The sequence below is a fragment of the Mesoplodon densirostris genome, chromosome 8 (genome assembly GCF_025265405.1).
Source record: "Mesoplodon densirostris isolate mMesDen1 chromosome 8, mMesDen1 primary haplotype, whole genome shotgun sequence".
Lineage (NCBI taxonomy): Eukaryota > Metazoa > Chordata > Mammalia > Artiodactyla > Ziphiidae > Mesoplodon > Mesoplodon densirostris.
Genome location: NC_082668.1, coordinates 44612634 through 44628368, shown reverse-complemented (window position 1 = coordinate 44628368; position 15735 = coordinate 44612634). Strand labels below are relative to the sequence as shown.

The 15735-nt window shown below is 37.4% G+C and overlaps 1 protein-coding gene across 1 annotated transcript in view; it reads right to left on the bottom strand.

Annotated features, from left to right (window-relative positions):
- Positions 1-453: 453 nt before the first annotated feature.
- Positions 454-15735, bottom strand: part of TMEFF2 (transmembrane protein with EGF like and two follistatin like domains 2) — a 262897-nt gene continuing 247615 nt past the window's right edge. Inside the window, exons 8-10 of the mRNA XM_060106570.1 lie at positions 6218-6341; positions 4155-4313; positions 454-705 (exon numbers count right to left, since the gene is read on the bottom strand). Coding sequence (XP_059962553.1) covers positions 609-705; positions 4155-4313; positions 6218-6341 — 380 coding nt within the window. The 3' untranslated portion in view covers positions 454-608. The remainder of the gene's footprint in view (positions 706-4154; positions 4314-6217; positions 6342-15735) is intronic.

The window sequence follows — 15735 nt, the reverse complement described above, 5'->3', positions numbered from 1 at the left end:
GATTTAATTTATATGCCAGAGCTTTTTCTGCTCTGGGGATGAAAATGGAAGACCAGGGAAGAAAGCTGATAAAATAGAGATGATTCAAAGATCTGAAATATTTTTTCCTCACTTGATATAAAGTATTTTTTCTCTTTTCCAATAACCATCATTTCCCTTGATCTTGGAATCTCTCAAAACCTAGCCACTGAGTCCTGTATAAACTAATGCTCTGTCTCAGGATGTGGAGAAAGATAAAATACTGGTACTTGTACAGATTGTACTAGCTTGATTATATTTACAGTTAGGAGATACCGCAAATTTAAGAACGCCATTTTTTTTTCTCATCACTGAGTATTTATTATATATAACAAATACATGGGAAAGAAAAAACTATATTGTGTGATATAAATAGTTTATTTACATTACAGAAAAAACATCAAGACAATGTATACTATTTCAAATATATCCATACATAATCAAATATAGCTGTAGTACATGTTTTCATTGGTGTAGATTACCACAAATGCAAGGCAACATGTGTAGATCTCATCTTATTCTTTTGTCTATAATACTGTATTGTGTAGTCCAAGCTGTCGGTAGTCCGGCCACTGGGCAACATGCTCCCTTTAGATTAACCTCGTGGACGCTCTTGTTGTGTTGTCTGAACTGTAGTGCCCTGTATTTTGCTTCTGTCTGTGAATTCTGTTGCTTCTGGGGCATTTCCTAGAAGGTTGGAAAGTTTACAGATCTTAGTCCAGTGCTATTACCTAAAGTCTGGTCCCACAATCACAGAGTGAAGTTGTGGATTAAGCAAATTATTAAAATATTTCAGACGAAAGAATTTATTATTAGCAGAAGCTGGAATTATGTTGGAAGAGGTTTTTGTTTTTGTTTTTTTGTTTTTGCTTCTCCTTGCAGTTGTCTTTAAGTATCTGTTGAGGAGAACCGAAGAACAGAGATGGAAGTTGAAGAGGAATACATTTACCTAGTCCTCAACAGCTTACTCATCAGGGCTCAAACAATGACTCAGCACAATGCAACAGAGCAAGCGTAAGCTCATCTAATCTCATGTTAAAGGTCTTCAACAACCTGATACTTTAAATGTCCCAAGGATGAATGTTATATTGACATTTCAGTGCTACAAGTTTAAATCCTATCAAACCAGAGAGTGAGCCAACTGTTAATATGGGATATGTAATGAAAAGGGATATTGTTTTGGTTCAGCCTAATATCATTTTGTATATTAATGTTATAAGCTAGAGACATAAATTGGTACCAATTATTTAGCTTCTATAAAAAGCTAAGACAGTCAAATTATCTGGAAAGCTCTGATCTAGTAGCTTTTCTCTTATAATAAAATAATGCTTTGACAATACAAATAAAAATAACAATATAAAATTCATATAAAATCCTATTTTAATAAGCTGGGGGTGTCAGAAAATATATATTCATATATATGTTCATATGTGAGTAAATGTATATAGTATATACATATATGGGTTTTTTGGGGTAGATCTGTCAAAATGAACATGGAGCTGGAATTCATATTGCCAGCAAGTGAGAGCTGGAGATAAAAGACTGAAAATACATCTCAGCAGGGCAACTCTCTTCATTTCAGAACATGTCTCTAGATGTCTGTATTCTTTATGACACATGTTTATTTAGGAGAAGGACAGATACTTGACTAAAGTAGTAAAAACAAGGGGAAAGAACTAGGAAAAGAAAGAAAGTGGGAAGAGGAGAAGAGAAAGAAAAGAGAGGTAGAAAAGAGGAGAGACCAGGTGACAATGAGATTAAAAGAAAATTGAAGAGAACGAGGGGACCTCTGCTTCGTGTAATTTTGTAAATCTTTTAGCAACTAGATGTTTTGGAACAGGTCTTGATGGACAACTGTGGCCAGGTCCCCAGGAAGAGAGGGTTTGGACAGGAAGGGTTAGAGGGGAGGATGGCCTAGCTGCAAAGTCTGGTTTTTGAGCAGAATGTTTTCAAGTGAATGAAATGAATCCATACTGAGAATAGTGTAGTTTATTGACTAGTATGACTCTTGGATTTTGGAAAGCTTGGATTGCCTAGGAGAGTTTTAAAAAATGCATTACAGTAATGCCAGTTTAGTTCATGTGTTATTTCTCCTCCTCAAAAGTAAATAGAAGATAGGTTTTGTTTTGTTTTGTTTTTACATGGAAAATGAAAACAGCTGTATGTCTTAAAAAAAATGGCTTGCCTAATTTGGAGCTCAGTTAGGTGTCTTGAACATCAGAATACAGACATCTTGACCAGCCAAGGGGCAGTATGACTGGTGGTTAAGTGCACAGGCTCTGATACTAGGCAGCCTAGATTCCATTTCTGCCCTTATTGCTCAGCTGTGTATACTCAGCAATTTGCTGACTTCTCATACCTCAGAGTCCCTATCTTGAAAATGGGGATAATTGTTCCTTCATAATGTTACCAAATGTATATGTATATGTATTGGTGTGTGTCTGTACAGGTACACACACACACACACACACACACACACACAATTCCTGGGGAGATAAGGACCCTATGTATTCCAGTTGTTTTTATTACATATGGGAATGAAGTTGATTAATAAGACTTCTAAACATCTGCTGAAGTATTTAAAGTTCTGCATTTTTGTCAGTACATGAAGTAGCAAATCAAATTGTTATGATTTTATATCTATTAAATATGAATTTCATTTTTCACGTGCTGATATTACTTAGATATTAGTAGGCTCAAGACCCCTGGAGTAATGTGGCACAGTTTCCTGTGTTTTAGATTCTTTTCTATCTTTTCTTTTATACTTAATATTTTTGGTTTCTTGAGTTATTTTTATGCTCCCCAGAATCAATTTTAATGTAATCCACTGACTCACTTGGCATCTAAACATAAGAGTCGAGTTGATGAACTCAAGTTGGCTTCGAGTAGCACAGAGCTCCCGTCGATGATGTTCCCTTAAGCCGTTAGGCCAGGGAAGGATCTATGAACCATATTTTGCCTTTTTTAAGAGCAAATGCCACACTTGTCCTCAAAGAAGATAGAACAATACAGATATAGAGATGTATTATGGCCTTTATTTTCTAAAGATATGATACTTTCTTTTATTTTCTTGTCTTAAAATACTTTTTGGGGAAACATTCTGATTTACTGTAGAGCTGCACAATGATTGAAAGTCTAAATGCCTTGTGAATTTGACAAAAACCTTGAAACACTTCCTGGGAACTTTTATCTCAAGCAGAGTGAAATCAGATCAGAACAAAGAATCTTCAGTAACATTTCTGGTTAAACAGGACATAAATAATATGCATTCGGTTTGCAATCTAATCCTTGGTTACCATGAACTTACACGCTAATGAAGGTAAGCCATACCTGGCCTCCCTCCTTTACTCCAAGCCCAATGCCAGACATTACTAATTATTCATGGTTTTCTTTCCTGTTGAAACTGGATGAGATCTCTGATTTCTCTCAACCTAACTCTCCAGGAAACAATTACTGTCTGATTGTTTGGGGGTTTGATATGAAAGCTTGTTGTGAAATTTGCTGCATGTTTCCATATATCAAAGGTTTTCATGTACTACAACATAATCATTCTCATTATAACTATTTTCTTTGAATTTTGTGATTAAAAATTATTTTGTTAAGATAAAAATGTATTTGTGGTTTATATCAAATATGTTAAAAATGATTATACCTGAGAGTTATACTTGGAAATATAAGTGCCCTAAATGAGAGCTATAATTTAATAGTTTTCTAGGCCTTATATAAAATCCATTCTATGATCTCTTTTGGCATACTAATCCGAGTAAGTCAGGAAACACTGCTCATTTAAATAGTCTGTTAGTAGTCTGAATGAAGACTGACTTTTTATAGCTAAAAGAGAAAAGCATATTTAAACAAAGATTGATATTATACATTAGAAGGGGAACAAAGACCTTTCCTTAGAAAATAAATAATCCTCATCATAATGCAAAAATAAGGAAAAAAATTTGTACCACTCCAGCACAAAAGTCAATGTCTTTCCATTTGGCTATTCCAATGCTGTTATGATGAGGAAATAGGACTCCAGAGAATGGATGGCTGCAAAGTCCATGAAGAGACTTGTAATTAGAGAGCTCTAAGACAAGGAGGAATGACATATCCCTTCATGTGGGTGGCCACTGAGTACAGTTACTGACCTTGTGATGCAGAGGACCACCACACAGATGACAGCAATCTGAATCGTTCCAATCACAGCTGCGATTAAGACGTACTGAAATCGGACAGGGCCGGGAACAACGTACAGTACACTGTAGTCCTTTTTTTCACAGTGTTGTCCAGTATAACCAGCATCACACCTGGAAGAAATAGTGTCCAGTTACCTGTAGTTGCTGGACTCATTTTTATAGTTGGCCTATAGCTATTTATCTTCATTGTGAAATTAAGACCTTTTGTTTCCCTTTCCTGCTCTTAAAAAAATAGTACTTTGTAGATATGTCTTTCAAATACTTGTTTTCAATAAGATCTTTTTGTGTTTTTTATTTCAAAGATAATGCAGTTTCTTTTTATACTTTATTATATGAGTTTGAAGATAGGAGAGTTGGTAGATAATTTGTGGTGATAATATAGAGAGACGAGAGAAGCCCAGGAATAATTATTCTTTCTATATATATTTCTTCAGGTGAGCTTTACATTTTATTTAACTTGCTCTTTAATTAACCTAAGTCAACATAATTGCTTGAGAAAAGGCTTGTTTCTGATGACATGAGTATAAAAAATAGTACTACTTATCTATTTTTGGATAAAGCATTCTCTATGCTACTGTTATAAGTGTTAAAAAGTGTTGGGGCCAGAGGTACAACAAGAGTGATTTCTTTAATTTACTGGTCATAAAGTTGTCTGATTATGTTAGAGAATTAAATTTCAGTAGGAAAAAAGTAATTATGATGTAGGCAATATGGTTGGTGCGGCAAAACAAACCCACGTGCTATTCACCTGAGGATGAAGGCCGCCTCTCCCTCACTCAGCCCTCATCAGAAAGCTCAGGTAGACAATCTGCGTGTTAGAATTAGCATTTGACCATGAAACGAGGAAACAACTCACATGAAAACAATACTAGTGGGGATCAACTTGTCATTGACTTTGTGCAACTATTTTAATACTTCACTTTGAATTTCTCATAATTACATCCTGGGATCTTTCCTCTCTGCATCAGAGGGGTTTAATAATGACGACTCTGCTGGGGATGACAGGGCAGCAGGTGCAGCTTCTCACTATGCCTGGCTGCTCTACTGGAAGGCAAGTGCTAGTGTATTCAATGAAGGAAAACATGAAAGGAAGGCAGTTCTTGAGAAAGAGAGAGAGAAAGGGAAAGGAAGAAAGAAGAAGGAGAAGAAGAAAAAGAAGTAGAGGGGGAGAGGAAAGGAGAGGGGAGGGGGAGAAGGGAGGGGAGAGAAGGAAGAGAACAAGAGAGAGAAACTCCTTTCACTGTATAGCAGCAATATGCAACCTATTTCATCATTTGCCACTTGTATATTCCTTTTGTAAAAAATACGTTTGTTTTTTGCACTTTGGCTTTATCGTCTCTGAAATAATTATGTTCTATCCATGAGTATTCAGCAGATATTTGTATTTATTAACTAAATCCAGACAAGCGATTTCTTTGTGTCTCAGCTGAGTCTGAATCTGTGGAGGTATAGCTAATATCTCACTCTACAAGCCTTGTGGATAGTGGATCCTAGCAAAACCAAGACTGATGATATTTATTAGAAGACCTGAAGGACTTTGGAAAAGACAGCCTCCCAAAAGCAACCGTGTTATCTTTAGGCCTCATCCATTCATTTGTTTGAGAAATATTTATCAAGTACCTGATCTGTGCCAAGCACTGCTCTGTGTCCATGGGAAAGAGTGATGAATAAACCAGAGGAGGCTGTGTCTTTAAGGAACTTGTAATGCCCAAGGTACAATTTAAAATTCCACCAGAAGAGTGTATATAATGATGTGTTACATAGTACTTGAGTATGTACACACATTTTGTAGTTTTCTAGTTTGTGCGTGTGTGTGTGTGTACATGTGCGTGTGCGTGTGTGTGCATACATGTGTGCGTGTGTGTGTGTATGTGTGTGTGTAGGAGAGGGAGAGAAAAGTTTGGCTGCTGATCACCCATTCAGGCAGAATGCCATCCAATTCTCTGTAAACATCCAGAATTTAGTTTCTATATTTTTACTTTATACATTTAAAAGTTAAAGGGTGAAAACATTACCTGCAAGATGGTTCCTGCATATTGATAGAATGTTCGCACTTCCCGTGCATGCAGAAGCCATTGTAATGTTCTGGGCAAGGTATGTGGTGTTCTCTGGCACTTTCTTCTAATTTGTTAGCATTCTCTGTGAATACAGATAAAAGCAACATCCCCTGTAAATACTTTCTTAGCCTGGTAAGATCAACCAGTACATTAAGAAGCAAAGCTACAGTAGGCAAAAATATTTAAAAGGGCAAGAATTAAAAGGCCATGCTTCAGAAGAAAGAGGGAGAAAGAATTGAAAGACAGATGTCTTTACGATTGTGTTTAGAGATGAAACTGCAAAATTACCCAGTACTTTTCATGCTTTTATGTAATTTCCTACATCTTTAAGAGCCAGTGATGTTTCTATGAGTTGTCAGACAGCTTTAATTTTCCTTGTGTAGAGACTGTACATTGATCATAAAATAATTCAAGAAGAAATATCCTATTTTTTGAATTTCAAAGCCCAGCATAATGTCCCTAAAAGTAAATTGCTGCAATACGTTGATACTCTCTCCATGTGAGAGCTTAAAAATTAAAATATGGCCCTGTTCAATTGTTAAACAGAAGTTTTCCAAAACCAAATGCAAATTTCAACAAATGTATTCTTTCAGGCTTTATTCATCTACTGTGAACATGAATTTTCCTAGCACCCATACATTTTTTTATTGCCTAAATAATGCTATTGAAAGAGCAAATGTTATTTCAGAATCACTTATGTAGATACTAACACAGTACATACTGAATGCTATGAGTGTATTCTAATTCATAATATTTGGCCTATGTTAACCATGTCATGTGAAATTTAAACTTATGGTAAAGAAAAAAAACTTGTGTTCTAAAATGAACCCTTTCTTCTTTCATTAACAAGTTTTGTTTTCTCATGTTTCTATAAAGATATTAAATTTTTTTCTGACCTCTGTTGCTTCTCCTTTGTAATGCCATCTCTAAGCAGTCTTTGGATTCTTTATATGTTCATTTTATAACATAAAGTTTTGCCTTTTTTGAGTTGCTTCTATAATCTGAGACCTGATATACTTTAAAATTCTTCCCTAAACTCATGAGAAATATAACTCTCTTGACTTCAATCTAAAGATACTTTTCAAGACCACAGTAATCGGTCAGCGGTAATGCGTTCTCCCAGTGATGGAAGATTGAGAATAAATTACTATTTTTATGAAACAGATTATATCCTATCATTTCCACATTGGGATATAGTTTCTTTTATTATAGTGCATCCTTATAATTTTTACTAGCAGTCATGAATGATGATTATATTCATCATGAGAAAAAATGTACCTTTGGTATTAGTGAATTAGACAAATGTATTATTTATGTTTAAGCAGAGCTATAAAATATCTATACATTTTAGGATCTAGGTTGTCATCTGAATAACATTAAAGTTTGAAGTAAATTGTTAAATATGTTAAGTGCTTTCTTGTGTAGGGATATTTATGCACATCGGTATGGTGGGTAATATTTCAAATTACATACACAAATTAATAAAGGATTTATCAAAAGGATGCTGAAGAGACTGGCGATGGCATTTAAATCATTCATTTGTTTTATATCTATGTCTTTTTACCTATTTAGGTGATCTTTTGTTTGCCTTATAATATTTCTACTTTGATAATTACTATTAAACTGAAAGAACCACTTCCATAGAAAAGACTGAGAATGTATAGAACTTTCTTTTTTGGTTTCTTCCATTCTTCCAAGCTACTACGGTGTTTTTGGTAAGAAATACTTCTTGCAGTAAGCAAACACACCAAAACTGAAATGGATAGTGCGGGGTAAAATTTCCAATATGGGAGTATGTGACCAAAATAGAAGCAGAACGACCACAGTATTTAGATACATCTCGAGAGGGCTTGTGGTCATTCATGAATCCATGAAGACTGGGCTCATTCTGTGCCTTGGCTGGGGGGCTACAAGCCAGAGTGGACAAACCACACACCTGCTGTTGAAAGATGACTTTAGCAGTGGGGTTTGCCAGCCTCACTGCTGATGTAATGAACCAGCACTGATTTTCACTCATTTCTGGATCTTCTCCCCATAACAAATGATCCAACACTTCTATTTAGTGTTCGTTCGTAACCCTTCAGTGCCTCTGCACACCTGCATGTAGGGGACTTTTCTGTAACTTCCCTACATTTCACTTATACACTGTGATTTCAGTCATAGTATTTTTCAAACACATCTTATTAGGGCTATTCTTCTGTCAGTTGCAAAAGAAGATCAAGAATTTTCTTAACTCAAAATCCATTTTTTTAAGGCTATTTTCTTTTTAACTCTGTCCCTCACCCCATACTGTTTTTGTTTCTGAATCTGTACCGTGTCCACAATTAGGAACTGAAGTCCAAGGGCAAAATAGGAGCTTGTTTGAGTGAGACTGTGTGCCTTAGTGTAGTAAGAGCTGGATATTTTCACAAAGTTCATTATCCAGACAGGATGATCGTGTGGGAGGGGAATAGTTTCCATCATGAAATCTGCTAATTAGTTTACACCATTCCTTATGAGCTTGGAGTGCTCTGTTATGCTGCTCGTAGGATACTGCCAAATAAGAAAGTTAGAGAGATTGAAAATAAATGAGTAGAAGAAATCAACCCTGGGCAAGAAAATGAGGAATTGTCAATATATGTCAACAACTTTATAGTCAATCCAAACAAGTAAACCAGTTGATTGAAAACCTGAATATATAACCACTTCTAGTAATGCAATAGACATGTTTTAGAAATGACATCTGAGTATATTAAGAAGAGTAGAAACACAGAAATATACAAACCAAATATGTGTATGGACCATAATGGGTATTTGTGATCCTGGTGTTTATGCATAGGTATTTAAGCAATAACAAAGCATTTAATGATTTAAAATCATAGAAAAATGATACTTTGGAAGTCTGTACGTTTTCTCTGGTGGTTGACGATTTAGACATCAACTTCTCTGTTCTCCGTTTAAAAAGAGATTTAATGTAAGGGTTGTGCTCTTCTAAGACAGAGAGTGATCGTGGTAGAAACTCTTCGTGTCTTTGTTTAAAATCCTTGTCCAGTTTCCTGTTTAAATGTTTACAAATTGTTTATTCTGAATGAGATCCTGACTTTTTTAAGAAACAACTTCTGGTATCATCTGAGTTACTTGCAGCAGAGCTAATAAGGCTGCATGCCCATTGCTAGTCGACATTCCAGTCAAGGGCTATAGAAGTGGGCTGCTCTAAAGCACAGCTACATGTATTGTTTCTATCCTGGTGCTTTCAGGGAAAGACACAGCAAGCTGAAGAGACAGAGGAAATGGCGAATAGCAAGAACTTGCTTTAATCACAAGTCAAGTAAGATAAGTAGAATAGAAAGTGGGCAGAGCCAGGCATAACAGTTCAGATATTTAAATCAGTATAGCCCAGAGTGTGGTATGTGTGTACACGTGTATTTATTATTACCCCTGCTTTCTTCCCAAAAAGTTGGAAACAAGATGTCGTTCAGAGAGTTAATCTATCAAAGCAACACATTATCGACTGAAGCAGAAATATGACTGTAAAATTTGACTAAAATTATCCTTATATCTGACGAAAGGATGTTTCCCTTTGGATAAAGGTTAGAGTTTGGCAAAAGAAGCATCTGAATGTCATGCTGTGTCATCTATTCAAGTGCCCTCTGGGATGCTGTGCCCTGAGAAGCCAACTTGAACTAGCAAACCCAGAGTGCCCAGTTGCAAAGATTGCAAAGATGGATGCACTAGATTATTAGCGTCTGATGCTATTAAATACTCAGTTAACCCATTTCTCTTGTTTTTTTTTTGTTTTTTTTTTTTTTTTTTTTTTTTTTTTTTTTTTTCTTTTTGCGGTATGTGGGCCTCTCACTGTTGTGGCCTCTCTTGTTGCGGAGCACAGGCTCCGGATGCGCAGGCCCAGCGGCCATGGCTCACGGGCCCAGCCGCTCCGCGGCATATGGGATCCTCCCAGACCGGGGCACGAACCCGTATCCCCTGCATCGGCAGGCGGACTCCTAACCACTGCGCCACCAGGGAGGCCCCATTTCTCTTGTTTTGATGCTCTGCTCTTTAGTCTTAAAATAGTTGGACTTCTGTGTAGCTGGCTTCGACAGTACCACCTAGATATCTTATCCACTTGACAGTTACATATTTCATTTGAGTGAATTGATTGGTTCTGAGTTTCCATGCATTTTGGGGGCACAAGTCAGCTTTCTTCAGCCCACTGAATTCTTGGGGTTTGTAAAATCAAATTTCTGCACCTATAGGCTAAAGGATCAGATCCTACCCATGGTGTATTACAGTCTGGGAGGACATCTGGGGGCTGGTCAGATGATATTTCTCTGGAGACAGCCCTATCTTGCTTTAATCAGGCCTTTCTTTAGAATATATATACAAATCCTTTAGGCCTCTGATTCCCCATGAGGAGTCTGATTCTGTGTAAGGATTTTAGAGTAAGTTGGAAAGATCCTAAACTAGAGGTATCATCAGGATTTAGAGGATGCTTTAGGGAGGCAGATTTCCGCTGCACATTTTTAAGCAACTAGAACTGTTCAATAGGGGAATGAGTTATATAGTGAAGTGATGAGTTTGTGGTGGTGTGAAAATTTCTCAGATGTGTTACTATTTCTCAGATATTGTAGAGTGTTACTGTATGGTAGATTGGATTATTTCAGATCTCTAGGTTCTTTGAATTTTAAGAGTAATATTTATTTCTATTCTTTATATTTACTTATAATAAATTACTAATAAATATTTATTGCAAAATATTATTATTGATATCCTAGGAAAAAAGTGGAGAAATAAGGACATTATTTAGGTAAGGAAATCACTTTGCCTTAATTATGGGGACATTTTACTTTTTAAAGAGTGTAAAATATCTTAAATATTTACTGGGTCTATAATTCAGACATTCTAGCATAAAGTGATCTTTTCTACATATTGTCTTCCTTGTGGGGAACAATATGCTTGTGGATCTTACTTCAATTTTTAACATTATGCTTTAACATCATGAATTCTCTTGACAAGTACATGCATGTGAGTTGTACAGTGTGGTTTACTATCTTTTCAACTCTCTTTTCCTGTGGGCACACAAAATGTGCCACATTTTTTCAGCAAAATGAAATTTCCATTTTTGATGTATTTATATAATATTTCTATTTTTCATGTTTATAACAGTACAAAGAAACTCCAGCACTGAGCTATTCCTCTACTGATGATTACTTGATTTTACTGTAATCAGTGATTACTTGATTTTACTCTTCTCCTGCTTACTGCCCTATTGCTAAAGCAGTTTGAAAATAATTTTATTTAACCAACTAGAAAAAGAAAAACTATCTTTCTTTCCATTATATTTATATTGTGCCTGGGACAGAAACAAATTATGAATTTAGAAGTAAAGTCATAATGGTCCCATTGTTGATTAGAGTTGATTTCAAAGAAAATATAGAATTCTTATGATTTCCTGTCCTTATCAGGTGTAAACATATGAGGTGGCAGTAAAACCTCCTATCTAGCTTGAATTGCAATTGAAGTTTTTTTAAAGACCAGAAAAGCATTCCTATTGAATGGGTCCTGAATGTAATGCAATATGAGTTCTTGCAACTTAACAAATTCTATAACAGCCTCACCTGCTGTCATAGTTTCTTCAAGGCACAGATGAGTAGATGAGAAGAGTCTCTCTTTTTTTAAGCCTCTAGGACAGAGACTCAAATGAGAATGCTAGCTGAAAGTGACAGCTTAGCACAACGGATGTGGAAGCATTTAAGGACACGATCAATTCTAAAGTTCTGTAGAGAGCAGAGGCCCAGTCACAATATTCCTAGTTATTTCATCTGTTAAAGATTTTAAAAGAAAACCTTCAAAATAGAGATCAAGTCCTTCAAGTGCTACATTTCTTCTGCAAGTTGAACATTATCCTATTTTTTCAGAAGAGTAATTGAAACTATTTGGATCCAGAACTTTGCTAATTAGGCAGAGGTATGGGTTGGGAGCAGGATGCATGGGGATGCAGAAAAATTCTTTCTTTCTTTTTTTTTTTTTTTGCGGTATGCGGGCCTCTCACTGTTGTGGCCTCTTCCATTGCGGAGCACAGGCTCCGGACGCGCAGGCTCAGCGGCCATGGCCCACGGGCCCAGCCGCATGTGGGATCTTCCCGGACCCGGGCACGAACCCTTGTCCCCTGCATCGGCAGGCGGACTCAACCACTGCGCCACCAGGGAAGCCCGAGAAATTCTTTCTTATTGTACTATTGATCAGGCACTAATATAAAATGTGTAATGTGATTATCCACATCACCACTTGCATATATAAATATTCTTATTGGACATAAAATTAAAATACAATGGAAGAAAACTAATTTTTGTGTTACTGCATTCTCAGGCAAGACCTTAATTCATTATTCAAGAATTGCCTGAATTTAAAGTGGAAAAAGTAACAGCATCTGAAATAGACATAGTAATTTGGGGACTGGAGTGACTGAAATGCAACAATACTGGATGATTACTTGCATGGGCTTTTATTATCTCAGTTTCTACTGGTAATATATTTACGTGGGTAAAAGCTGAGAAATCTGTAAAACCTTGGAAGAGAAACTTGTATGTACCATTTTAACTTACAACATCCTAATACAATTTTAATAAATTGAAGAATTTGACATCACAAGTTTCATATAGATGTAGCCAGAAAATCTAGACCTCCAAGATAAAAAGAAGTTGTTTATTACTAGGAGGAAAATAAGCAGATCTTTAGCCATTTTCTCTGTCCCCTGCCTTAGGAATGCCCTGCCTGGCTTCTGATGGCAGAGCCCTCCAAACAGTGAAGAGAACAAGCAACTGGGGGAAACTGCACTCTGCCTAGAATGGTCCTTTTCAAACGTCACCATTCAGTCAAGAGCTTATTAACTCTCAGCAAGTGGGTAACTCCTATAGGTTTAAAGGATTATGCCTGAAGACCTTTTAAAAATATAGTATTTTATGGAACTTTAGATGTCTTTGACAACCCTGTGTAAACATCAGGCCTTGGGAAGAGGCAGGGATCCATGGTTCATTAGCCTCTCGGGAGTCCAGAGCTGGAGTTGCCTTAAGCTTATCTGGGGCAATTTGCTACAGCTCTCCCCACTGAGCTTTAGCTGCAGCACCACTGCTCTCTTCCAAGCTGCTCTTCGTAGACAAAGTTTACTGTAAACCTTAGAGAAAGAAAAAATTATGGGAAGCCATTTTATGCCAGGTATAGTCCCCTCCCCTTTTTTCATTTGTCTTGAACTAAACCTATGAATTTCTGGCCAAACTTATTTGCTTAGTGGCTAATCTGGGTGTCCTTTCTTAGTGAGCTTCTTGGGTAACAGTGCTGAAAATGACAACACAAGTGACAGAGGGTTCAGATCCTGTCCACTTTTGCCTTCTGGGTTATGTGAGTCAAGCTATTTTCTCCTTTATAGGCTACGTATGCAACAATGGATAAATAGTTAAGATAAACCTTCTCAGGTGACATGTTTGTTTTCCTCTGTGACTGTGAAATTATTAGCCAACAGAGAATGAGGAGGATTTAGGCTGGAGCATTCACTGAAACACAGCAGAAATTTTTAAGGATTTTAATAACGTATAGGACCAAAAAATTGGTAATATATTATATGAACATTTCTTGAGTACCTACTATGTGTTTGGCACTGTGCTATGTACTATACATAATGTACTATACCTGTGGGTTGTTTCCACATGATTTGGTTGTTGTCTTCTAAACACAGCCAAGAAAACAGATTCTCAAGACAGGATGATAAATCTACAATTCCTGGAGAATCTACAACATGCCTAACATTGTGTTAATACTTAACATGACAAAAATGTATATACCTTAATATAGCCCTTCAAAGTAGATTTATAAAAATCTCATTTTATATAGATGAGGAAACTGAAGCTCAAATAGGTTTAATTACTTGTCTTAGAAATTTACACAATCGATAAGCAGAACTGGGGTCAAAACTAGGCCTTTTTCCAGTGTACCATGCAGACCACGCAGCTAAGAACTTTTTAAACCACAAGACAAGCCCTGGTCTGGGAAGATCCCACATGCCGCAGAGCAGCTAAGCCCGTGCACCACAACTACAGAGCCTGCGCTCTAGAGCCCACGAGCCACAACTGCTGAACCCCACGCGCCTAGAGCCTGTGCTCCGCAACGGGAGAGGCCCTCGCAGTGAGCAGCCCACACACCACAATGAAGAGGAGCCCCGCTCTCCGCAACTGGAGAAAAGCCCGGGTGCAGCAATGAAGACCGAACACAGCCAAAAATTTAAAAAATAAATAATAAAATAAATTTAAAAAAATTTTTAATGAGTGGGTTAGTATCCTCAAATTCCTCCTTTAAGGGTAATGTTGATTGTTATAGCGCAGTTACACCTTAACCGCTTGTCAAAAATAGATTTCCAGGGTTTGGTCCTGATCACCTGAATCAGAATCACCAGCTGAAGCACCTGAAGTTTGTCTTCTAAAAAAGTACCCCAGACAATTCTGACATTCAGATGATTTGGATCACAATACTTTTGACACCACCTTAGCCGTTTCTCATCTCTCTGTCTCTAGCCATCTAATGCTAGGTTTTCCTGTTCCCTGGATCCTGCTTCCTTCCCTTGATTACTACGCTGGCGCTGCTCCATCTTCGTGGTCCCGAGTCTATCTTGGCTCCTTCTCTTAAAGGACTGATCTCAGCCAGCTGTTCCATGTCCAGGAGTGTGTGAGCAGCGGGTTGCCCAGTGCTGCTCTTCCTACGCCCACCTTGCATGTGATGAGAAGTCATCAGGGGCCTTCAGCTATCAAGCCTTCCTTGATCTTGGTAGTCAGCCTGAACACTTCATTTTATTTTAGAATACACTTCGTTTTTTTAAAATAAATTTATTTATTTATTTTTGGCTGTGTTGGGTCTTCGTTGCTGCATGCTGGCTTTCTCTAGTTGTGGCGAGTGGGGGGCTACCCTTCATTGAGGTGCATGGGCTTCTCATTGTGGTGGCTTCTCGTTGCAGAGCATGGGCTCTAGGAGCACGTGCTTCAGTAGTTGTGGCTCGCAGGCTTAGTTGCTCCGTGGCATGTGGGATCTTCCCGGACCAGGGCTCGAACCCGTGTCCCCTGCATTGGCGGATTCTTAACCACTGTGCCACCAGGGAAGCCCACATTTCATTTTTATTATTTTATTTTATTTTAGGCCCCTTTTGAGAACACAACACTCAAAGAATAGGCTGTCTGCCTGCAACAAATGCCAGCATCTGCGAGAGACTTCTAAATGTTGTCAGAATCCAGGTATCCTGAGACCAACTCTCACAAATCTCTAGGCTTCTTTAATAGCTCTGTAGACAACTAACCAGAATAGCAACAAGAATTCTCTGTGTGAAAGCAAATAAAGCTTTCTTTCGGATATAGAAACAAACAACACCGCTGAGAAAAGGTGCAGATTATATCAAGGATTATGATTAGTTCAATTTCCAGATGGGGGTAAAGGAGCATTGGTCCATTGGTGGTATCTTT